The 24,264-nt window shown below is 60.9% G+C and overlaps 2 protein-coding genes across 20 annotated transcripts in view; one reads left to right on the forward strand and one right to left on the reverse strand.

Annotated features, from left to right (window-relative positions):
- The window catches only part of ZNF276 (zinc finger protein 276), a 29,960-nt gene extending 16,592 nt beyond the window's left edge, over positions 1 to 13,368 (forward strand). For 4 of the 8 annotated variants that reach the window (XM_070062861.2, XM_089319814.1, XM_051830025.3 and 1 more), the window contains 8 exons: positions 1,033 to 1,079; positions 1,169 to 1,591; positions 2,873 to 2,951; positions 4,052 to 4,135; positions 10,392 to 10,502; positions 10,571 to 10,646; positions 10,935 to 11,052; positions 12,704 to 13,368. In XM_070062861.2, the coding sequence (XP_069918962.2) occupies positions 1,033 to 1,079; positions 1,169 to 1,591; positions 2,873 to 2,951; positions 4,052 to 4,135; positions 10,392 to 10,502; positions 10,571 to 10,646; positions 10,935 to 11,052; positions 12,704 to 13,074 (1,309 nt within the window). In that variant the 3' untranslated portion in view covers positions 13,075 to 13,368. The remainder of the gene's footprint in view (positions 1 to 1,032; positions 1,080 to 1,168; positions 1,592 to 2,872; positions 2,952 to 4,051; positions 4,136 to 10,391; positions 10,503 to 10,570; positions 10,647 to 10,934; positions 11,053 to 12,703) is intronic. The other 4 variants (XM_089319817.1, XM_089319816.1, XM_089319815.1 and 1 more) reach the window with 3 other exon arrangements.
- The window catches only part of FANCA (FA complementation group A), a 42,473-nt gene continuing 31,573 nt past the window's right edge, over positions 13,365 to 24,264 (reverse strand). Inside the window, exons 30-42 of one of the 12 annotated variants that reach the window (XM_070062859.2) lie at positions 23,763 to 23,829; positions 20,581 to 20,753; positions 19,427 to 19,532; positions 18,528 to 18,584; positions 18,314 to 18,418; positions 17,404 to 17,516; positions 16,264 to 16,402; positions 14,982 to 15,044; positions 14,671 to 14,776; positions 14,198 to 14,273; positions 13,882 to 14,038; positions 13,696 to 13,788; positions 13,365 to 13,577 (exon numbers count right to left, since the gene is read on the reverse strand). In XM_070062859.2, the coding sequence (XP_069918960.2) occupies positions 13,467 to 13,577; positions 13,696 to 13,788; positions 13,882 to 14,038; positions 14,198 to 14,273; positions 14,671 to 14,776; positions 14,982 to 15,044; positions 16,264 to 16,402; positions 17,404 to 17,516; positions 18,314 to 18,418; positions 18,528 to 18,584; positions 19,427 to 19,532; positions 20,581 to 20,753; positions 23,763 to 23,829 (1,366 nt within the window). In that variant the 3' untranslated portion in view covers positions 13,365 to 13,466. Of the gene's footprint in view, positions 14,274 to 14,670; positions 15,048 to 16,263; positions 16,403 to 17,403; positions 17,517 to 18,313; positions 18,419 to 18,527; positions 18,585 to 19,426; positions 19,533 to 20,580; positions 20,754 to 23,762; positions 23,830 to 24,264 lie in introns of all 12 variants that reach the window. The other 11 variants (XM_070062858.2, XM_070062856.2, XM_070062855.2 and 8 more) reach the window with 11 other exon arrangements.

Genomic DNA, 24,264 nt, shown 5'->3' on the forward strand with positions numbered 1-24,264 from the left:
AGTGTGAGGCGTGAACAGGTTCACACAGGATCTGAGTGTGAGTGTGGGGGATGGACAGGTTCACACAGGATCTGAGTGTGAGTGTGGGGGATGGACAGGTTCACACAGGATCTGAGTGTGAGTGTGAGGCGTGGACAGGTTCACACAGGATCTGAGTGTGAGTGTGGGGGATGGGCAGGTTCACACTGGTTCTGCCTGTGAAGGGAATGGACAGATTTGAACATGTTTACACAGGCTCTGGGTATGAGGGTGGACAGGTTTACACAGGCCTGGGTGTAGGGGTGGACTGGTTTATACAGGCTGTGGGTGTGACGGTGGACAGGTTCACACAGGCTGTGGGTGTAGGGGTGGACAGGTTTACACAGGTTCTGAGTGTGAGGGGTGGACACACTTAGGGCTCTCAGTGAATGCACAGGTTTATACTTAGCCCTGTGTATGCAGGAATGGGCAGGTTCACACAGGTTCTGAGTGTGAGGGGTGGACAGATGTGCCCGCACTACTGAGTATTAGAAGATGTATGGGTGGCCGGCGCCGTAGCTCACTAGGCTAATCCTCCGCCTGCAGCGCCGGCACACCGGCTTCTAGTCCCGGTCGGGGCGCCAGATTCTGTCCCGGTTGCCCCTCTTCCAGGCCAGCTCTCTGCTGTGGCCCGGGAGTGCAGTGGAGGATGGCCCAGGTCCTTGGGCCCTGCACCCACATGGGAGACCAGGAGAAGCACCTGGCTCCTGGATTCAGATCTGCGCAGCGCGCCGGCCACAGCAGCCATTGGAGAGTGAACCAACGGCAAAAGGAAGACCTTTCTCTCTCTCTCTCTCTCTCTCACTGTCCACTCTGCCTGTCAAAAAAAAAAGAAGATGTATGGGTGTACTCAGGGCTCCAAGTGTAAGGGTGATGGCCAGGGGTGCACAGGTCTGGGTGTGAGTGGATCAACAGGTTTACACAGGGCTCTGAGTGTGAGGATTGTTTTAGGTTTTATCTGGGCTCTGAGTGTGATGGGATAGACAGGTTTCAGAGGCTACTGAATCTTTACAGGGTCGGCGCCCAGCCCCCAACGGTGGCGGAGGAGGGAGCATTTCTAGGTGAGTTGCCCGTCCTGGGTGCAAGAGTGGGCTCCTAGGGTGGGCTGGGTGCTTGCAGCCATGGGATGACGTCTCTGCTGATTCCTCAGGGGATCTCATCACCTCCAGCTCTCGGTGCCTGCACAGCTTGGTAGGGTGGGTGCATGGACACGCAGCCAGCTGCGGGGCCCTACCCACCCTTCAGAGAACGCTGGCCTCCGAGTACTGTGGTGTCATCCAGGCCATGTGGGGCTGCGACCAGGGCCACAACTACACCATGGACACTGACTCCAGCTGCAGGGCCCTCCTGCTGGACAGCGCCTTGTCAGTGAAGTGGGCGTGGGACAAGGAGATGGCACCGCAGCTCACCCACAGCCAGGCATCCAGCCCCTCGGGGACTGCCCCTCAGGTCTCCCAGGGCAGAGGGACCACACTGCCCAGCATGGACGTGGCCCCTCCTCCAGATGGCAACCCTATGGGGCCTGGGCCAGGCCCCCCACCGCAGCCAAGCCCACCCCTCATTGGGGCCCCAGGTAGGAAGCACGTTTGACCTGTTCTAGACCAGGATTGCATTTTCCTGAGCGGGGCGGGATCACGATGTGGCGCCCCGAGGGTGGGAAGACAGGGAGCCAGTCAGTGCTCCTGTGAGTGGCAACTGTGTGCGGCCCTGGGCACAGCGGGCACGGCTGCCAGCCTCTCTCAGGCTTTATTTTCTAGTAAGACTCTTTCTTTTTAAAAGATTTGCTTATATTTGAGAGGCAGAGTTAGAGAGAGAGAGAGAGAAATGTCTTCCATCTGCTGGTTTACTTCCCAGATGGCTGCAATGATCAGGAGCCGGGAGCTTCTTCCCGGTCTCCCGCACAGGTGCAGGGGCCCCAGCACTTGGGCCGTCTTCGACTGCCTTCCCAGGCACGTTAACAGGGATCTGGGTCGGAATAGGAGCAGCCGGAACTTGAGCCAGTGCCGACGGGATGCTGCGCCACAGCACCAGCCTGTCTCGGCCGCTTGTTCCTGCACAAGCAGGACCCGGGTTATCAGTTGGTGTGAGGACAAGTTCGCCTGGTGCCTAGCCTCTGCGAGCCTGTGCTCCGGGCCGAGTGCGCCAGTCTGTCTGGTGGTTCAGGAGCCGCGGAAGAGGGAAGAACAGGGCCCTTGTCTGTGGGACGTGGGGAAGAGAATGAGGCCCTGGTGTCAGCCGGCTCCCCGGTGACGCCTGCTGCCGGGCTGAGGGAAACACAGGGTCCTTCCCTGGGGACCAGGCCCTGTCCGCATACGGCAGACTTTGGGGTGACTGCCCAGAGTTTTGTGTTAGGGCCATGGCCAGCTTCGTGCTTGCCCCTTCTGTCTTGCCTGTACATGGCTAGCCCCCCCCCGGGAGTCCTCAGCTGGTTCAGCTGGACAGACACTCGGGTGGCACACAGCCCCACGGCCGGCTGCAGGTGGGGAACGGAGTCGTGTGTCGCAGGCAGCTTAGACCTGCTCGGCTTTGTAAGTGCTGTGTATGTGATACGTTGATAACGGCAGCTTTAAGAATGTCTGAAAACACATTTCGCACAGAGTACAGCTCGGTCCCACCTGCAGCTGGACCTGAATCTGTAGGGAGGAGCCGGCCTTGCCACGGTGGACTGTCCCCCAGGGTTTCTGATCTCGGCGCTGTGGCTGTGGCGGACAGGGGTTGGGGCTGGGTGAGGAGGTAGTGGGTTTGAGGCTAGGGCACCCCAGGTTCCCATCACGAAGGCTGTGCCGTCAGCTGAGGGAGGTGAGGCGCTTTGCCGTGCTGTGTCGGTAACAGGAGCCTGTTCTTTGTTTCTCAGGGCAATTGGGTGAGAAGCAGGTTCCCTCTTCAACCTCGGATGATCGGGTAAAAGACGAGTTCAGTGACCTTTCTGAGGGGTGAGAGAAGAGTGGGTTTAAATAGCCTAATGTTTCTCCTTCGAAAACCAGAGTTGGCCATCCTGGGGGCCGTTGCCCACGCCCTGCTCGGGACGCTGTCCCTGTTGTGGTGGGAGGAGAGGAGTGGCCAGGTCCCAGAGGGTCCCGGGACCTGACGCAGCTGCGGAGGCCGCTGGCTGCTGCTGTGCTGTGTCTGACCCAGAGCAGTGTGGAGTTACTTGGAACTGTGCTGTGCTGGGGTCATTTGCTTCTGCCTGCTGTTTCTCCCTTAAAGGCCTCAGTTTCGTACCAACCCCGGATGTCACCAGGCCAGAGGAAGCCAGATTCTAGCCCTTTGTGATCACCCTGTTGGGACTTGCAGCAGAGTCCCTGTGCAGGAGGCAGGGAGGGCGGACAGTCCTGGAGTGGGCCCCCAGGCCAGCCCCGGCCTCTGGGTGACCGCTGCTCAGAACAACTGCCACACTCCAGGCTGGCGTTCGCCCTGCGAACCCCATGCAGCTGGCTTTTGGTACAACCCCAGTGGGGTACCCGGTGAGGAAGCAGATGGCTCGAGGCCGGCCTCAGGCTGCCAGCCAGTCTCAGGCCTTTCTCCATCCAGGCCGTGGTGGCCCGTGAGGAGCGACTGTGGGCCTGCCAGCCTGGCTGTTTGCAGCCCTGCAGACTAAGCAGAAAGCCACGCCTCAGGGCAGACATCGGGTCTTTCTCTGCCTTTGTGTTGCGTGTGGAAGTGGCTGACGGTGAAGCTGTCAGCCGAGCGCGCGCTCGCAGTCACACGGTAGGGCGTGACTGGCGGAAGACGCCCTCTGTCCAGAAGCCGTCTCCTGAGTCTTCGCACCTCCTGGGCAGCACCGTAAGGCCGTTCCTGAGCTTGGGGTCCTGGAGAGCCGGCTTCCGGGGGTGGCCAGCGTGTGCGCTTCTGGTGACCTGCTCTGTCCTCTTAGGAAAGGGATTGGAGACCTGGGGAATCTTAGGTTTTCCACGTCATTTTCAGGAGGACTAAAACATGGGGCTGGGGTTCTCACGGGCCTGAGACAGGAGTCCTTGGGTCTGTCCCCCACTGCGGGCCAGGGCTTCGCTCAAGGCTCCCTCTTCTTTCCTAGAGATTGCCCGAGTGACGATGACAACACCAGGAAGCAGCATCCCCAGTCCTCAGATGAATCCTTCGAGCCTTACCCAGAAAAGAAGTAAGGGGACAGCCCCGCCACAGCGCACGGGGCGAGGGGGTGGCGCGAGGGGCGCACGCGAGGTCAGCACGCGGCGCCGCTCTGCCTCCCTCAGCTCACTCTGCCCGGAGCGATGTGGCTTCTGAGAGTGAGCCAGGGGCCGGTGAGGAGGCCCAGCTGAGCAGGTAGGTTCCCCTCGGCCACCAGCCTCCTCCCGGTGGCAGTGCAGAGCTGGGACCAAGCACGTGAGCGTCTCGCCGTGAGGTGGTTGGCGGGTTGTGCAGGGCTGCCTCCGCCGTCGGGAACGGCGGGGACCTGTGTGGACGGGACCAGCCTTGTTCCCTTCCGACAGAGCCGTCCCTGCTTGCTCGCCGTGTCTCCTTGACTGCCCAGCTGTCCCCCCCCCCCCATCCTTCTCTCTTCTCCCTGGTCTGTGTGTGCCCTGAGGCCCAGGGACCCAGCCCTCTGATCACTCTGAACTCTGACAGTGATGTCTGGGGCCAGGCAGCCATCACCTGCTTGGGGTTGAATTACCCATGACCTTATTTTGACCTTTTTCAGGATTTGTCTTCTCTCGAGTCAGGGCACGGGGTCCTGGCTTTCACTGTCACTTTCCTCTCAACCCCAAAGCCCTGCTCTAGCTGAGGATGGCCTTGCTCCTCGTGCTGAGCCTCGCACAGTGCAGGATGAGATCCAGAGAGAGAGCAGCGCAGTGCTGCACTGTCAGCCAGGAGCCCACGAGAAGATTGAGGCGTAAACTCGACGTCTTTTTCTCATGGAAGCCCTGACTTTGGTTGCCGAGAGAGAAATAGGAAGAGTAGGAGGCATGGAGCCTGGAGAGATCAAAATCGGAACACAGAAACGTGCCCGAAGCACTTGAGTGCGCATGGGCAGACAGGAAGCTGGCTGGGGGCCACCAGGCAGGGTCCAGTGGTCACAGGAAGCGTGGCAGGGGCTTCTGTCAGGAGGACCCTGCTCCTTCTTCATTGAGCGCCCCAGCCTGAGCAGAACCCTGGAGTCCCACGTAGAGTGTGCCCGTGGGCCCGTGCCCAGCGTGGGTGTGGAGCAGCAGTGCTGGGGGCAGAGGCTGGGGCGGGAGAGGAGAGCCCTGCGCTGACAGGAGCGGCGCTCTCCCGCTTCACTCGCTGGTCCCTGCAGGGCCCCAGGTGCAAGCAGAAACGATAGTAAAGGCTTCTGGGAAAAGGGGGGGGGGTTACTTGAGTGGAAACTGCACTTGTGCGAGAGGCGGGAGTGGGCAGTAGTGGACGTGGACCTCTGCTGATGGTCTGCCCAGAGGCACTCGGTTCCTGGGTGCCGTGAGTGCGTCACAGCTGGAAACTGCGAGGACAAGGCCCCGAGCAGCCCCGTGTCTGTATGTCCCGTTCTCTCCTGAGCATGGACAGGGTTCTGGCAGGCTGGGGCAGACGAGCCGTGCCTTGACGGGTTAGAGTATCGTGGGTCCAGCCCGGGGCAAGCCCACACCTGGGCCACTGAAGGGCCTGGACGGCCAAGCAGCAGAGGCCAGTGCCCAGCCAGCACCTGGCAGAGTCTACACTGAGTGGTCGTTTGCTGGGGAAGTGGCCAGTCCCCGACAGAGAAGGCTGTGCCAGCCGGCAGCTGGGGACACGGCCCTGGTCGGGAGGCTCGCCTCCTCTCTCAAGTCTGTCTGTGAGGGGACTGACGTCTCCGCATGTCCCCGCACGGTCCACTTCCCCAGCCTGCGTGCAGAGGCTGTTGCTGGAGGCTTCCCTGCGTACGTGCACGACTTTGCCATTAAGCAGTGGCAGCGTGACAGCCGTCAGCACTGCCGCACTGTTTGCAAACGCGCCTTCCGCACAGAACCTGTGCTCGTGAGCAAACTCCCTCCCTCCTCCCCCACCCGCCCGGGCCCTGGCAGCTGCTGAGCTAGGTGCCTGGTCTAGGTGAGCTTCATCCGTGCAGTAGCCCACGTGAGACTCGTTCCTTCTGTGGCTGAACACTGTTCCTTGCATGGTTACAGCCCAAGTGTGGATCTGTTCATTTGTTGATCTAGGTGTCACCACCTTTCGACTCTTGGGAATAATGATGTGGACACTGTTGCTTGTGTTTGAGCCCCTGTTTTTAATTCTTTGGGCATCAACCTAGAAGTAGAATTAACTGAATCATTCAATAAGTAATTTTGTGTTTAGCTTTTAAAATTTTTTTTACAAGTTCATTGATTTTTTTTATTTATTTTTTATTATTTTATTTTTTGACAGGCAGAGTGGACAGTGAGAGAGAGAGACAGAGAGAAAGGTCTTCCTTTGCCGTTGGTTCACCCTCCAATGGCCGCCGCGGCTGGCGCGCTGCGGCCGGCGCACCGCGCTGATCCGAAGGCAGGAGCCAGGAGCCAGGTGCTTTTCCTGGTCTCCCATGGGGTGCAGGGCCCAAGCACCTGGGCCATCCTCCACTGCACTCCCTGGCCACAGCAGAGAGCTGGCAACTGGGACAGAATCCGGCGCCCCAACTGGGACTAGAATCCGGTGTGCCGGCGCTGCTAGGCGGAGGATTAGCCTAGTGAGCCGCGGCGCCGGCCTAGTTCATTGATTTTTAATTTATCTGGAAGGCAGAGCAACAGAGAGAGCCAGAGATAGAAAGAGAGGGGTCTTCCATCAGCTGGTTCACCCAAAGCCTGCAACAACCAAGGCTGGGCTGGCTGAAACAGGAGCCCGCAGTTCCACCTGGGTCTCTCATGGGTGGCAGGGGCCCACGTGCTCCCTCCCAGGTGTGCGCCTGCAGGAAGCTGGCTGGGAAGCAGCGGGAGGACTTGGGCCTGAGGCCCCCGGCATAGGATGTGTGCCGCTCAGTCGGGGGTTAACCCACTGTATCACAGGTATCTTCCTTCTCCCTATGGATTGTGTTTTTTTGAGTGACAGAGAAAGAAAACACACTCCTATCCCCTGGTCCACTTGCCAGATACCCACGATGCCTCGGGCTGGGCTTGGCTAAAGCCAGGAGCAAGAAACCGAGTCCAGGTCTCCTGTGTGGGTGGCCGGAGCTCAGTCGCTTGAGTCAGCACCACTGCGTGCTTCAGCAGGACGCTGGGCTGGGACTCGAACCCGGGACACCAGGGTCCTTCCTCTCACACTGTTAATAGTGATATACAAAGGATTAAATTTAGTTTTTAAAGATTTATTTATTTGAAAGAGTTACACAGAGCAAAGGGGAGAACGAGAGAGAGGAGAGAGGTCTTCCCTCTGCTGGTTCACTCCTCAGCTGGCAGCAGCGGCCAGAGCTGCGCCGATCCGAAGCCAGGAGCCGGCAGCCTAAGCGAAGTCCATTCCGCCTGCACTCACTTGTGCTGCCTGTGCCGCGTCAGGCTGAAGGAACGGGTGCCAAACCCAAGATCGCGAGACCTGCTCCCGTGTGCTCTTGTGAGAGTCAGTTCTCGCTTAGATTCGGTCATGACGCATTCGAGTTAATGTTTGTGCGGTGTAAGGGGCCCGGCCTCAGTCTCTGCACGGGGAAATGCAGCTGTCCCCGCGTCCCGGGTGGGGACGCCGCTCCTCCACGGACGGGCTCGGGGCCCCTGTGGAAGTGTGTGGTTTCAGTTCTGGTGGATTGGCCTGTGTCCATCCTTAACGCCAGTAACACACTGTTTTGATTAGTGTAGCTTTGTAGTGAGTTTGGGAATAGAAAAATTTGAGTCTTCCATCTTTGTATGTTTTTCAAATTTGTTTTGGCTGTTCAGTGTACCTTGAAGTTCCATGTTAAATCTTAGATGTGATTTCTCATTGCTTCTTTAAAATTTGTACTTATTATTTGGGAAGCAGAGACACAAAGAAACAGGTTTCTATCCACTGATTCACTCTCTTAATGCCCGCGACAGACAGGGCTGGGTCAGTCCAAAGCCAAGGGCCTGGAACCCAGAAATTCAGGTTCACACATGGGTGGCAGGGACCCAATCCTGCCGGCTCCCAGGGTGGAGCAGCTGGATGGCCAGGACAGGAGTCAGGCACTCCGGTGTGGGCTGCAGAGACCCCAAGTGGACTTAACCTCACTGCGAAGACCTGCGCCCCATCGTGACTCCCGCGGGACTGCAGGGACAGCGGCAGTGTGTCCTTGGCGTGATCCAGTGCCCGCTCCTGTCCTCGCCCCGTCACGACTGCCACAGGGACCACAGGGACTGGGCCACGTCAGGGCCACACTGCCGGCTGAGCAGTGCCCGCTCCTGTCCTCGCCCCGGGCTGCCTTCCCACTCCCTGTCTCACCCTGTCAGATGGCTTACAGTTTCCAGTGTCTGTGTCTTTCCCTTTCTTGGTTAATTTTGTTCCGAAGCATTTTATTCTTGATGCTATTCTAAGCGCATTGTTTTCTTTTTTTTCTTTTTCTTTTTTTTTTTTTGACAGGCAGAGTGGACAGTGAGAGAGAGAGACAGAGAGAAAGGTCTTCCTTTGCCGTTGGTTCACCCTCCAATGGCCGGCGCGCTGCGGCCAGTGCACCGCGCTGATCCGATGGCAGGAGCCAGGAGCCAGGTGCTTTTCCTGGTCTCCCATGGGGTGCAGGGCCCAAGCACCTGGGCCATCCTCCACTGCACTCCCTAGCCACAGCAGAGGGCTGGCCTGGAAGAGGGGCAACCGGGACAGAATCCGGTGCCCCGACCGGGACTAGAACCTGGTGTGCCGGCGCCGCTAGGCGGAGGATTAGCCTAGTGAGCCGCAGCGCCGGCCAGCGCATTGTTTTCTTAATTTCTTTTTTATTGTTTGTTGTTAGTGTTTGGAGTTTGTGTAGATTTCTTTTATTAGGGTTTTTTCTGGGTGGATTCTTCAGGGTTTTCTACCTGCAAGGTCATGTCATCTGTGAAATCTGTGGGGAGAGAGAATTCTTTTCCTATTTTTTTCTTTTTCTTTTTCTTTTTTTCTTTTTTGACAGGCAGAGTGGACAGTGAGAGAGAGACAGAGAGAAAGGTCTTCCTTTGCCGTTGGTTCACCCTCCAATGGCCGCCGCGGCCGGCGCACTGCGGCCGGCGCACCGCGCTGATCCGATGGCAGGAGCCAGGAGCCAGGTGCTTTTCCTGGTCTCCCATGGGGTGCAGGGCCCAAGCACCCGGGCCATCCTCCACTGCACTCCCTAGCCACAGCAGAGAGCTGGCCTGGAAGAGGGGCAACCGGGACAGAATCCGGCGCCTCAACCGGGACTAGAACCCGGTGTGCCAGCGCCGCTAGGCGGAGGATTAGCCTAGTGAGCCGCGGCGCCGGCTTATTTTTTTCTTTTTCTTGCAAATTGCCAGCCCAGGCCCTCTGGTGCTGTGTGGGAGGGACAGAAGGGTGAGAGTGGCATCCTCCTTTGGCTTCTCAGAGGGAAGGCTTTCAGCCTCTAACAATTTAGTGTATTTGCTGTGGGATTCCCCCCCCCCCCCCAATTGTTATTTAAGAGGCAGAGAGAGACACAGAAATCTCCATCCAGTGTCTGCCACAGCCGGAGCTGGGCGAGGCTGAACCCAGAGCCAGAAATTCAACCCAGGTATCCCACCAGCGGCAGGAGTCCAAGTGCGTGAGCCGTCATTTGCTGCCTCCCTAGGTGCACATTAGAGGAAGCTGGGGTGGGAGTAGAACCAGGGATTGAACCTAGGGTTCTGACACGGGACTCAGGTGTCCCCAGTGGCACTGCCCCTGCTGTGGGTGTTTACGTGTGGCCTTCCCCATGACAAGCAAGTTTTATTACCAACAGATTTTCCTAAACGTCTCGATTCAAAAAGGAACAAGTGCGTTTAGTAAGTTTTTTGCTCGACCTCCTTGGGGTCAGCTACAGACTAGTTAAAATGCACAACCCCAAATTCTTGGAGGCCAAGGTCTCCACTGTCCACTCCGGCCCTAGCCAGCTGCTCCGGGAATTCAGGTTGGGAAGGAAGTGGGAGATGATCGCGTGTGCAGCGTAGTAGGCCTCTCTCTGGCTCCAGTGAGGGGCTGCTCAGCTGTTTCCTCACGCACGGTCATTGTAAAGGGACTGACCCCCAAAGCTTCCCTGGGTCACCGTGTTCCAGGTCTCCGGCCAGCACCCCCTTCCCCCGTGCAAGTGTGTTCCTCTCTACTGCACTCCGCTCCTCCGCCTTTGGGGTACATTCTCCCCCACCTTCCCAGGGGCTGGGCCAGGCCTTCAACTTCCCACCGAGAGCTGGTATGGCTTGGTGGCTCTAGCTGGAGTCAGGGCCCCTCAGTTAGGGAAGCTTAGGGAAACCCTGTCCCTTGTTCTTAAACAAGGACGAGAAATGTTTGCGAGTAGACCCTGGACACATCACTCATCTGGTCTTTGTTGTCAGGGTCTCTGGTAAGAAGAGTGAAAGCAAAGAAGCCAAGAAGACCGAAGAACCAAAAATCCGCAAGAAACCCGGGCCCAAGCCCGGCTGGAAGAAGCAGCTGCGCTCTGAGAGGTGAGGGGTCCTCAGCGGGGGCTGCCCTGCCTGTGGCAGCAGCGCCGCCACACGAGCTGTCCTTGCAGGGAGGAGCTGCCCACCATCTACAAGTGTCCTTACCAGGGCTGCACAGCCGTGTACCGAGGGGCTGACGGCATGAAGGTGAGGCGCGGGCACCCGGTGTTGGTGAGCCTGGGCTCCTGCTGAGCCAGGCGTGGCCTTGGGCCCAGGACTCGCGGGAGCCTGGGCTGAGGGAGGCGTGCGGCCTGGGACGGGGTGACTTAGAGCCAGCTCTTCACTCCGGAGGGGCTCGGCGGTGTGGAGCCGGTGCACCTGCATCTGCCCGCCTTCCAGGGTGCTCAGCCCTCGCCTGTGAGGACACTGGGGGGCCTGTGGGGCGTGGGGCTTCGGCCAGGGAGGCACTCGGGTCTCTCGCTGGCCCCTTTACAGAAGCACATTAAGGAACACCACGAGGAGGTCCGAGAGCGGCCCTGCCCCCACCCCGGCTGCAACAAAGTTTTCATGATCGACCGCTACCTGCAGCGCCACGTGAAGCTCATCCACACAGGTACCTGCTCCGATGCTGCCCTAGAAGCACCCGAGTGGGGGGGGGGCGCCTGGGGGGACTTGGGAGCCTTCCAGGAGTCTCAGGTGCCCACTCAGGTGGGGGCTGCAGTCTGAAAGACAAACCCACCAGTCCTGCCTGAGGTATGGTCTCTAGGTTCAAAGTCATGAAAACTGACAGCACAGGAAACTCTAGTGCACTTCTGGGAGTTGATCAGATACATTGTAGAACCCTTTTCAGATTAGAAAATAGCTCATGTTCATTATAGAAACTGAAAAATGAGAAACGCCTAAGATGGTGAAAGTTTATTTGGAAGGCAGAGTGTGAAAGACAGACCTTTGTTTCGTCTGCTGGTCACCAGGCTGGGCCTGGAACTCCACCTGTGGGCACAGGGACCCAGTACTTGAGCAGCAGCACCTGCTGTCTCCCAGGGTGGAGGCAGGAGGTGAGCCAGGCACGCCGACGTGGATGCAGGCGCCCACCGGAGCCCGCGTGACTTAGCTGTGTGGTTCCTGCATCGTAGACGTGCTGTGTGACACAGGCACTGCTGCTGTCCGTGCCGTCCGTGAGGCCAGCAGTCCTGGGCCGCGCTCCGGCCCGCTAACCGAGGGCCCACTGCAGCTATTCTGCCGCCCAGCCAACATGGAGTTGACAGCTGACCCCAGAGTCGTCTTCATCAGCTCTCACGCATCCCAGTGAACGGCTTTCCTGTTCTGCTCTGAGTGTTCTCACGCGGGTCTCCCGATGCAGTCGTGTTTTGGGCTATGTTCTTCCAGCCGTGCGTCTCAGTCCAGTTCCGGCGGTCACACCTGCTCTCTAGTGCCCGAGACACTGTAGATCCAGGTCTTGGAAGGAGTCTGGGGAGCTGCTGTAGGTATTGCACAGACGTGCGGGCGGCACACTGCGGTGGGGCGTGTGTGCCCCGCGTGGAACTGGCTTGTTTCCACAAGTTGATGGAGCCATTTATACGCCCCGTCCGCACTGGTTGGACGGGTCATCACAGCCTGTGCCCCCAGTTACAGACAGTCTCCCCTGCCCCTGTGCTGTCCACATCCATGTAACATGGAGACGTCTAGAGCTGGGATGCCTCCTCCGTGAAGCCTCTCCTGACTGCCTGTCTCTAGGCTTCGGAGCTCATGAAGGGGTCTTGAAACTGAGCTTGAGGGGGTGGCATTGTGCACCAGGTCAGGTTGTCACCGGGACAGCCACGTCCCACATCCGAGGGGCAGCTGGGCAGGAGTCCTGGCCGTTGTTTCCGATCCAGCCCCCGGTAATGTGCCTGGGACCCCCAGGATGGAGTTTGTGGTCTAGCCACAGCTGCTGGGGCTGTCTGGGTGAAGCAGATGGGAGGCCCCTCCCTCTGCCTGCCCAGTCACCAGGGGTGGGGACGGGCCGAGTCCCGCCTGTGCTGCCGCAGCACCTTGGGAGAGCGCGGGCGCCCGCATCAGACACCTGGGAGGAGATCCGGGCTGTTGCATTTTAACTGTTCAGATGTCTGGAATGTACAAGGGAAGGCTGGACATAGGCAGTATTTTCGAGCAGTTTGGAAGTCTGTTAGAACAGGCCCTCTCTCCGGGCTGCAGAGGCCCTTGCCTGGGCCCGGCTGCTCTCGGTCCTGGCGCCAGCCCCGGTCCTCCGCCCGCCTGTCTTGCAGAGGTGCGCAACTACATCTGTGACGAGTGCGGGCAGACCTTCAAGCAGCGCAAGCACCTCCTGGTACACCAGATGCGCCACTCGGGAGCCAAGCCCCTGCAGTGCGAGGTCTGTGGCTTCCAGTGCAGGCAGCGGGCGTCGCTCAAGTACCACATGACCAAACACAAGGCAGAGACTGAGCTGGACTTCGCCTGCGACCAGTGCGGCCGGCGCTTCGAGAAGGCCCACAACCTCAACGTGCACATGTCCATGGTACATCCTCTGACCCAGACCCAGGACAAGGCCCTGCCCCTGGAGGCAGAGCCACCGCCCGGGCCACCACACCCCTCTGGGACCACGGAAGGCCAGGCCGTGAAGCCTGAGCCCACCTGAGGACCGACGTGGGCCGCAGGGCCTGTGAGCAGCCTGAAGGCAGCAGGGGTACGGGGGACTGCACACAGCACCCCAGGGTGCAGGACGCCCGCTCCCTGGGAACCCATGCTATCTATACCCCCCACCTCCGCTCCGCGTGTGGGCGTGGGGCCTGTGGGGCCTGTGGGGCTGTGGGGCTGTGCAGAGCTCTCGCCGCCCTTCTGCCCTCTGCTGTGGGCCAGTGGTTTGTTGTCATCCCACACTGTAGCGGCTTGGGCGCCAGACTATAAACCATTGCCCCTTTTCTCCACTAAAGCGATTCAGGAGATTTGTAATCCACTTCCCAGTGCGACACGTGCGACGCAAGCTCCGCCCTAGGCTGGGACAAACTATTCACAAGGTGCCGGGTCCAGTCAGAACAGCTGGGGCTCGCGGTAGAGGCTGGGGTCTGCCACGGTCAGCGGCTGCCTGCCCAGAAGGGCGGTGCTCACCTCGGGGTCCCAGTCTCCACGCCCGGCCAGCAGCTGTGAGAAAACACGTGTTCAGCCCCGCTCAGGGGTGCCGAGGGAAGGGCTGGCTGGTGAGGGGCTCGGCCGTGCGCCCGTGCCCACAGGTTGCCCCGGGCGCCAGACGCCCTCTTACCTCCGCCACGTCTGAGCAGCTCTTCCTGGGACACTGCGGTATCAACTGCAGCAGAAAGTCGCGAGCTTTTGTTACCAGTTCCACAGGGCTTCCCTGGAGAGGACGGCGGGGCTGCGGGTCAGAGGGCTCCTGCAGCCTGCCCGGCCTCGGAGGGAGCCTGCCACCTGCCACGGGGGGAGTGCTTGCCTGCTCCTGGAGCTCCCGGCTCCCGCTGGCTGGGGTCACCACGGCACTCGTCTCCCCGTCCACGAAGAGCTGGCGCAGCTTCAGGTACATGTCCACAGCGACACGCAGGAAGGCGGCCTCCCTGACCGCGGTGGCGTCCCGCCAGTAGGGGAGGAGGCTGGAGGCCAACACGGGAGGTGCCACTTGACTGACAGGTGGACAGGTGAGTGGCAGCACAGGGAGGGCGCTGGACGCCTGAGCGACCAGCGCCACGCCAGCCCTTCCCGGGACGGGAGCCTCTGAGTAGGGCCGACACGCCAGCCCAGCGGGCAGTTACCTGTAGAAGGCGAACGGCAGCAGCCTGGTGTGCCGATCTGGGGCCACGCGGAGGAGGAGGCGACCCAGCCCGGCATCTGCAGTGTTGGGGGGGGTCCGTCAGTTCCCTGGCGGTCTCTGCCCCAGTCATTCTTGGGGGCTCCCTGGGGGTGTGGGAAGGCCTGCGCCTGGCTGCAGGACGCAGCTGCTTGGAGGGGGGGGGTGCCTTCCTGCTGGAGGCAGACCCTCCCTCTTGCACACGGCAGGCCTGCGGGTGCTGCCCCCGCTCTGCAATAAATTCTTCAGCTTTTATTAAGTTTTCACTCAATCTGTCCCAGTGAAACCAGAGGTGCTATCAATTTAGCAGGGAGATACACTGAAAACAGTGTGCAAGGTGCGTCCCGCCTGCTTGTGAAGAGCCCGACAAGCTGCTGCGGCTGCTGGCCACGTCAGAGGGACCCAGCGTCCGCTTTCCGAGCCAGCGCAGGGTCTTACCCGCCTCTGTCAACTGGAAGAGCCCCAGCCAGGGTATCCCCCGCTGCTCCAGACACAGGAGGATCTCCGCACAGACATGCAGAGCCTTCCGGGGGTCGGCAGTGCCCTGTGGCCCAGGGGAGAAGATGCTGAGGCTGGCTCAGGGCTGCCGGAGCTCGCCTCTCACCGAGAGTGGGGTGGGTACAGGAGCCCTCGGTACAGGGGGCTCTGCCCAGCCCGCTGTGCCCCGTGGCTGATGACCCCACGTCCGAGTGCTGCGACTCAGCTTCCCGCCCCCCCCGGTGCCACCAGACCTGAGAGCACCGACTCACGTTTGGGGTCAGCCGTGTGGAGAGCAGGCCCATCAGAGAGAAGAAGAAGAGGGAAACCATCAGCTGCTGGTGAAAACATGTTTCTGTGAAAGGCGTAGCAGCTCTGCCCTGACACCGTCATACACCTGGGACCCACGTCCCGGAAGGGGGCCCTCTGAGGTTCCCACTGGGGCCGCGCTGTAGCGCAGTGGGTAAAGCCCCGCCTGAAGCGCCAGCCTCCCAAATGGGCGCTGGTTCAAGTCCCGGCTGCTCCACTTCCTATCCAGCTCTCTGCTGTGGCCTGGGAGAGCAGTGGGGGATGGCCCACGTCCTTGGGCCCCTGCACCCGCGTGGGAGACCCGGAAGAGGCTCCAGGCTCCTGGCTTTGGATCAGTGCAGCTCCAGCCGCCGCAGCCACTTGGGGAGTGAACCAGTGGATGGAAGACCTCTCTGTCTCTACCTCTCTAACTCTTTCAAATAAATAAAATAAATCTTAAAAAAAAATGTTCCCACTTAACTGAGAGCATGTTCCACTGCTGTGAGCTCAGCTGGGCGTCGCCGGGACGGCGCTCCTGTGCACTGAGCAGCATCTGAGCCCTGAGGCTCTGGCTCCACTCACGCCCCCTCTAACAACAGCCCTGAGCAATCCCTGCAGAGCAGGGTATCTCTGCTGTGAGCTGCTTTTCAGGTCAGCTGACGTGGGCTGCACGCCCTGGCTCTCAGGCACCGGTGCATCTCCGTGCTCCACGTCTTCCTCAGGAAGCCGTGGCCTGTAGGACGCAATACCCTGGGTGTCCCTACCAGGGAGGTGCGTGGGGAGGGGAAGCAGTGGGCAGCCAGGGGCTTTCTAGGCCCTGCCCATGGGTGCAGCCGGCGCTGCCTTTGTCCTCAGCCCCTGCCCTGAGTGCGCTGAGCGTGCCCTTCACGGGGTGTGCCCAGCGGCACACACATCAAGGGTACGGCCACGGGAGCACAGCAGGTACCAGACAGTGGCTGACGTACACTGGGTTGTGAGCCCAAGAACAAGCACAGAGGACAGAAATGGGAGGTGTTTTACCTAAGTGAGCTCGAGGGAGCCCTATAAAACCTCTACCTCGGCTTCACCAAGTGACAAGCACTGCACACCTCACGTGTCCTGGAGAACAACTAGAAACCTCGAGGAGAGGGGGACACGGTGCTGCGGCGGGGGCTAAGGCACGGCGGGGACCCCCACGTCCCACACCCCAGTGCTGCCCGGAGCCCACCCAGCTTCCTGGCCAAGGGTCCCTGCCGACGCCAGTCCTCGGCGGGCAGCACGTCTTACCTCCTCCCTCTCGCCGCCCAGCTGCTTCAGTCGTGTCCCAGCGTCGTCCTTCCCTGCTTGTGTGAGGGCCACGTGCAGTGCGGCGGCCGAGACCCAGGCAGGGCTGGGTGCGGAGGAAGCACTGTCGGAGGAGAGGAAGCTGGGGAGAGAGACGTCCCCACACCTGTGAGCCCCAAGGCTGCGCTGCCCCCACCCCTAAAGTTTATTTATGTGAGAGGCAGAGTTAGGTGGAGAGACAGGAAAGTCTCCCATGCACTGGTTCACTCCGGAGCTGTGCCGATAAGGAGCCAGGAGCCTCTTCCAGGTCTCCCATGCGGGTACAGGGGCCCAAGGACGTGGGCCATCTCCTACTGCCTTCCTAGGCCACAGCAGGAGCTGGATCGGAAGTGGAGCAGCCGGGACTCAAACTGGCGCCCATGGGATGCCGGCACTGCAGGTGGTGGCTTTACCCACTATGCCGCGGCTGCATTTCTCAGAGAGGGGAGGCAGGGTCACAGAAACAGCCCCAGCTCTCAGGACATGGCCTGGCCTCGGACGCGTGTGTGGTGCCGCAGTGGTCACCACTTGGGCTGTGCTGGTTAGACTCCCTGCTTCCTGCTGACACGAACTCGGAGGGAGTGGATGACGGCTGGGGTGCGGCATGAACCAGCAGATGGAACGTGCGTGCTCTTAAAAAAGGCTGAGCAGGCCCTGTGACCAGTCAGGCCTCACAACCGGACAGAGGACAAGGAGGGCCCAGTTCTACTGTGGCATCTGATGGCTTAACAGCAGGTTGAAAACCTGGCAGAAATTAGTGACACGATGCAATAGTTTTAAGAACCTTTCAACCACCTCGTCTGTAGGATCGTTTGCAGGCAAAGCTGGTGGGGGCCAGCCCTTCCCTGGGACAGGAAGCTGTGTCAGTCCCCAGGTTGGGGTGCGCTGCGACGCTGCCAGTCCTCGCCCCCCGCCTGGTCCCCCTGCACTGGTGGGGAGGTGAGACGGCACAGGCCGGCAGAAAAAGCTGAGCTGAAATGGAACTGCTGAGACCAGTCTTTCCCAACACCTTCCTGAGCTCAAACGTGGGCCCGTGGGGCCTGGCTCCTCCCCCTCTCCCAGGAGCCAGCCCAGCCGCCCCTTGTCCTGCGCCCGCACACTCACTCGCTGGCAAACCTCCGCGCCTCCTGCAGCCTCCGCAGCTCCTGGGGCAGGCAGTCCTGGAAGCATCTCCTCCACTGGGCACACAGCACCGGCTCCAGGCTTGGCCACCACGACTCACAGGGAAGACAACCAGGAAGCAGATAAGGGTGGCTGTACCTGGACGCCCCTAGCTGCCCCAATTATGAGATTCTCGAGAGGCCACGGGGGTCTGGGCAGATGGCAAGTCACAGCCGGGATCCGGCGGCTCACATTCAGTCGCTCTAACTTCCGAGACGCCCTCTTGCGCACCCCCCAATGCTCAGAGCAGTGCCATGGCTCGGGACAGACGGGAAGCCCTTGTCCCCTGACGTGCCGCGAGTGGGACCCACTCTGTGCCTGCTGTGGGCGTGGCGGTCCTCCAGGACCCCCTGCTAAGAAGCAGTGTTTGAAAACCGCAAAGCTCACACACAGTGAACCCACCCAGACGCGGTACAGTAGGCGGCAGGCAGACTCCCACAGAAGGCAGCGGCAGGAACCCGGCCACCTCTTCCCCCACACCCACCCCAGAATGGAGGTCAGGCGAGTGTCCACAAGGGAGGCCACAGACGCAGCAGGAGCTGAGGCAGCTCTCCGCTCCAGCCCCGAGACGCGGCCCACGCATGCTGGGACCACACCCCCGCTCCTTTCCAACACTTCATGGTCTCTGGGCACCCCCGGTGAGGACCAGGAGGGACACGAGGCGGGGGTCCCGGGGGCTGGGGACAGTCCAGGAGACTCGTTCCCCTCACCTGCTGTGGGCTGACACTTCCAACTGTGGAACTACGATGACTGGGATGGAGACCCAGCGAGAAATGAACGTGGTGACAAGGTGCCACGTGGCCACGGGGTGCCTACTCATCCCAAGACCACCCCACAGGACGGCCGAGCCTACCAGAGCAGAGGTCAGAATGATGGGACAGTGGCTTTGGCACTCAGTCAGGGTCAGGTTGGCCACTCGGGCTGGCTCTCTGCTGTGGACGCAGGCACTCAGCAGCCCCTGCGAGACAGGGCTTCCCGTGGGCTCAGCAGTCTCCCACCACCCGCGCCCGGGAGAGCCCAGGACCTGACAGAAGGTCCAGCCACGGGGTGCCACGGAGACAGCTTACCCTGAAGAAGTGGAGGGTGATGTCGTGGGTCAGGCTGATTCCGTGGGAGAAGTTTCTCTGAAAAACAGTTCCACAGGCCGGCAGGGAGTCCAGGTGGGTCACGGGCATGAGGGCAGCACGCAGGGCCCCTGCTGAGCCCAGCAGGAGCTGCGACTGCAGCAAACCCTTGGCCTGACGGGCTGGTCACGGGGGCGGGCCCAGACGCACGGTCAGAGCGCCTCTCGTCCACCCACTGCTCTGCGCCCCTCCAGACAGGGCTGAGGGCGACACCGCACTGCCGGCCACTTCTCCCCTCTCTGTCCTCGGCTAACCAAGCAGTGCCCCTCGGGAGACAGAAGAAAACCCACTTGGGTACATCTCGTCTCTGCTTTCCTGCTACGGAACTGAGACGGAACCGAGGTTCGACCACCTGTCCTGTGCGCTTTTCTAGCGGTACAGCGGCGCTAGGCTGTCCCCTCAGTCCCTGAAGCGGGCGCAGCCACGGGGGCAGCACCTCTGCTAAGATCTGGTTGAGATCAGGGTGCCCCTCACGAGGGGCTGGGTGTGCAAAGGGCCTCCTGGCAGCCAGCAGCAGCCGCCATCTCACCGCAGGGCGCCCGTGCACGCCCACTTCCCAACAGGAGCAGGAGCGGAGGCAGAATGAGCTGCACGTTCCGGGGTCCAGACTCCCGAGGCCTCGACGCACGGCTGACCGTGGCGCACGGGCCGCCTGTCCCGACTGTGCACGGCTCTGCAGCTGTGCATCCGTTCCCTCAGCTCTCTGGGCCCCACTTCCCACCTGACTCCCATCTCCCTCCTGGAGAGCCCGAGGTCAGGGTGACCGGAGGCCACAGGGGCTGCCCTCGGCTTCCTGCCCGGAGCTCCCGGCACGCTCCCCCGTCGACACGCACGGCACCTACCAGCTCGGAGTTAACCAGGTGGAAGAACTCCTCGCAGTGGCGGGGAACAGGCTGCTCGGCCTGGATGCTGCCGATGAGAACAGATGGGGGCAGGTGGAGGAGGATCCTTGGAGAGAAGGGGCCATGTCAGCGACGCAGGCCGAGTCACCTGGCCTCCTTCCCAGGGGCTCAGGCGTGGCACCAACGCCCTCCTCGGGTCCAGAGGGCCCGGGCTGCAACCCCCGTCCCTACCCGGGCCTTTGTGCCCAGCTCCTGCACAGGCAGGGCCCCTGCAGACATGTACAATGTGCTCCCTCCCCCCAACACAACTGTAACACTTGCACAGTCACCAGACGGCCACGCTATGGCCTTTAACTGGAAAATTAAACCGTTTCACTCTCTTTAAGAAGGGCTGCAGTGAGCAGTGCTATGGCACAGCGGGTAAGGCTGCCGTCTGCCGTGCCAGCATCCCATATGGGCGCTGGTTCGAGTCCCAGCTGCTCCACTTCTGATCCAGCTCTCTGCTACAGCCCGGGAAAGCAGTAGAAGATGGCCCAAGTCCTTGGGTCCCTGCACCCATATGGAAGACCTGGAAGAAGCTCCTGGCTCCAGATTGGCTCAGCTCCAGCCGTTGTGGCCAACTGGGGAGTGAACTATCGGATGGAAGACCTCTCTCTCTCTGCCTCTACCTCTCTGTAACTCTGTCTTCCAAATTCTAAATAAATTTTACCGCACCCCACCCCACCCCCCCCAAAAAAAAAAAAACCTGGCTACAGTGAGCATCTTTCAGAGTCAGAGAGAGACAGAGCTCCCATGTGCTGGTTCACTTCCCAAAAGCCTGCAATGGCTGGGCTAAAGCTGGGAACCAAGAACTCAATCCACGTTTGCACAGAGGTGGCAGGAGCCACCTCCCAGGGTCTACACCACCAGGAACCTGGCACAGGAGCCAGAGGGGGAGTCAAGCCCAGGCCCTCCAGCGTGGGGCAGGGGTCAAACGCCCTCGTCCAGCTTTCCTTATTCTGACTACATCTTCAACTACAGGATTCCCGGGGCCACGGGGAAGACTTAATCCAGGGCCAATCTGCTCCCCATGAGACCCACTGGGGAGCCGAGCGCAGCCAGCACGCAGTGGGGGGACGCCGAGGGGTGCTGCTGGCCAGGCTCGGCCGGCTTACCGTTTGCACAGAAGCAGCTCTAGCTCTCTCTCCAGTCTGGCAGCCACGTCCCCACTGCTCGCCAGAGTCTGCAGCCTGCCGCGGAAGACTGCGTAGAGGAAGTGGCCCCGAGACGGGGCGTGGCCAGGGGGCACCGCTGGGCCCTGCTGCAGTTCCAGGTCAATGGCCAGTTCCTGAGAAACAAGGCCAAGACGTCTGTCCATCTTGGGCTTCTGAGCTATCGCAAGCCCAGACGTAGGCAAGACCCCTGTGAGGCCCCCCGGACACTTGTGAGACCCCACTGGATCCCTGCGAGGCCCCACTGGACACCTGCGAGGTCCCACTGGACACCCTGAAAGGCCCCCCTGGACAGCTGTGAGGCCCCACTAGACCCCTGCGAGGTCCCACTGGACACCTGTGAGGCCCCACTAGACCCCCGAGAGGCCCCACTGGACCCCTGCGAGGCCCCCCTGGACACCCCGAGAGGTGTGTTTGGGAAAGAGGAGAAAGGAGTGGGATGAGCTTTCTAACTGGGAGTCACTTTTCACAGAGCAAAGTACATGGAGTGCATGGATCCAGCTACAGGTAAGCCTGCACCCCTCCCACTTCCGGGGTCCCCGTGAGCATGTGTGCAGGGCAGGGACGGCTCAGTGCGGCCCCCACTACCCTGGGCTGGCTGCTGCTCTCAGCCCCATCGCGCCTGTGGCCACTCTTCCTGGAGGGCTCAGCCAGGGCCGGGCAGGCATCCACTGGCACAACCGTGAGCACCCTTCGCTCCGCATTTCCACGACTCTCTTAATGACGTTCACAGCTCTGAAGAGTTTACGTGCCGAAGGATGTTCCAAATTCTACTTTAGCAGTGCACTCAAGGCCGGCATTGTGGCACAGCAGGGAAAGCCGCCGCCCACAATGCTGGCATCCCAAATGGCACCCACTTCCCACTTCCGATCCAGCCCCCTGCAGATGGCCTGGAAAAGCAGTGGGAAACGGCCCAAGTGCTTGGGCCCTGCACCCACGTGGGAGACCTGGAGGAAGCTCCTGGCTCCTGGCTTTGGCCCAGCCCAGCTCTGGTCATTATGGCCATCTGGGGAGTGACCCAGCAGACAGAAGATCTCTTTCTCTAACTCTGCCTTTCAAATAAAATAAATAAATCCTCAAAAAAAAAAAAAAAAAGAAAAAGAAAAAAAAATGCATTCAAATCCTGCAAGCAGAGGAGCTGGGGACTGGGACCAGGCGCTCCCACACGGGACGCAGGTGCCAAGTGGCATCTTAGCCCCACGCCACACACCCACCCCGTCCTTTTTATCTTTCAAAGGAGTAAAAAAGTTGTTTATTTGAAAGGCAGAGTTACAGAGAAAGAGAGCGCGCTTCCATCTGCTGGTTCACTCCTCAAATGGCCGCAATGGCCTGGGCGGGGCCAGGCTGGAGCCGGAGCCAGGAGCTTCTCCCGGGTCTCCCCCGCAGGTGCAGGGGCCCAAGGACTGCAGTCATCTTCCACTGCTTTCCCAGGAGCATTAGCAGGAAGCTGGATAGGAAGTGGAGCAACCGGGACTTGAACCGGCGCCCACTTGAGACGCCGACATTGCAGGAGGCGACAGCACTGGTCCCATGTCCTCCTCTTTTAAATATACCACCACCACCATTTCTCTTCTGCGAACAAGCCTGAGTTTGAGTCTGGCAGAGGGAACATCACAACTACTCAAAACCTATGCTGCCGGGCCAGTGTCGGCACCCTCCTCGCCACCTCGCTGGGAGCCCCGTGTGGGGCCCACGAGCAGGCTCCGAGCACCTGGCAGGTGCTGCGTCTGCCCAGACGCGCTCCCTCTTCTGGAAGCCTCCAAGGAGCTCCTCAACAGTGCACTCACCACTCCCCCCGCGTCCCCGTGGCATCTCGCACGCGCAGCTCCGGGAGGGGGAGCAGCAGTGCGCATGCAGCCCGACTCGCGGACGGGCGGAGCAACAGTCAAGCTGTGGGGAAGCAGGGCCAGCAGCCGGGAGGAACAAGCCAGCCAGCGTCTCTGCGGGGGCGAGGGACCCCCAGGCAGGGCGTGGGCAGAGCACGAGCCTGCGGGAGCCCGAGGAGGCCTGGCTCTGGCAGGACGCACACAGCAGGCACTCAGTGGGCAGCAGACCCAGTGTCTACACAGTGCGACCTGAGCCCGCGTGTCATCACGGCCCACCTGGTGTGACCCGAGCCCGCGTGTCATCATGGCCCACCTGGTGTGACCCGAGCCCGCGTGTCATCATGGCCCACCTGGTGCGACTCGGTGTGACCCGAGCCCGTGTGTTGTCACGGCCCACCTGGTGCGACTCGGTGTGACCCGAGCCCGCGTGTCGTCACGGCCCACCTGGTGTGACCCGAGCCCGCGTGTCATCACGGCCGACCCGGTGTGACCTGGTGCAACCCGAGCCCACGTGATCACGGCCGACCCAGTGTGACCTGGTGCGACCCGAGCCCGCGTATCGTCACAGCCGACCTGGTGTGACCCGAGCCCGCACGCAGGCTGCGGCTGCCTCCCTGGCTCTCTCCTTTGACATCCAGGGAGGACGGCTGAGGATGGCTGGGGGTGCAAGCAGCAGGGCCTCTACCACCCGGGCAGGACACCTGCTGAGTCCCTGACTCTGAGCCCCCCTGCTCCACCACTATGGGCATTTGGGGAATAAACTAACGGATCAGAGCTCTCACAATTTAATAAAAAAAGGTGAGGGGTCAGGCTCTCGCCCTGGGTCTTTCTCTGGGCAAAGCACTCACATCAGTGAGTAGATCTCCCAGTGTAACTCCCCCCGGTGCCCACCCCCACCCATCTCCTTCAACAGTGCTCCAAGAACAGCCGCAGGACTCCCACACGTGTGACCACGGTGACTGAGGCCCTGCAGTCCCCCGCAGGGGGCAGATGGGCTTTGTAGGGTCACATGCAGGCAGGAGGTCACCTCGCTCCGAGCCAGAGCTCACCGGCAGGCCTGGGCGGAGCAGGGACGCCCTGCAGCAGTCCCCTCTCGCTGTGAGGACCCCAGACACAGCACTGCTCACACCCGTCAGCACCCAGCACCCAGCGGGCAGCCGAGGTCCCCAGAGCCGGCACCTTCTTAGGCTCCTATGTGCCCCAGAGCTGGGAGACGCCACAGCGCCACAGCTGGTGTCTGCACTGACGCGCTGTGGAGTCCACCCTGACAGCGGGGGTCTCAGCAGCGGCCCTCCTCACCTGCAGCCTGGAGAGAACGTCCCGATTCCCGGTGCGGCCACCGAGGGCCCCGGCAGAGCTTCCCCGGCTGAAACACAAACACAGCGGAGGCGCCCTCAGTGCTCTGTGGTGCTGGGGCGACGGGCAAGGAGTCCACACCGCAGCCTAAGCACCGGCGACCCAGACCCAACAACTAAAACACGTTATGTACGTGAGCAGCCAAGCTGCGCCTGCGTTCCAAGGCGGGGCTGTGCTGCAACGCGGCCACCAAGTCCTGCCCCTCCACTTCCCATCAGCCCCCTGCTGCTGAGACTGGGGAAGCAGCGGAGCGCGGCCCCAGTGCCTGGGCCCCACCACCCACGTGGGAGACCCAGATGGAGTTCTGGGCTTCTGGCTTCGGCCTGGCCCAAACCTGGCCATTGTGTTCCTTTGGGCAGTGGGTGGAAGATCAGTGTCCCTCTGTCTCTTCCACTCTTTCTGTAATTCTGCCTTGCAAAGAAATGTTTTTTTTTTTTTTTCTTAA

Source organism: Oryctolagus cuniculus, chromosome 18 (assembly GCF_051225735.1).
Source record: "Oryctolagus cuniculus isolate XC-2025 breed Fujian yellow rabbit chromosome 18, ASM5122573v1, whole genome shotgun sequence".
Taxonomy (NCBI): Eukaryota; Metazoa; Chordata; class Mammalia; order Lagomorpha; family Leporidae; genus Oryctolagus; species Oryctolagus cuniculus.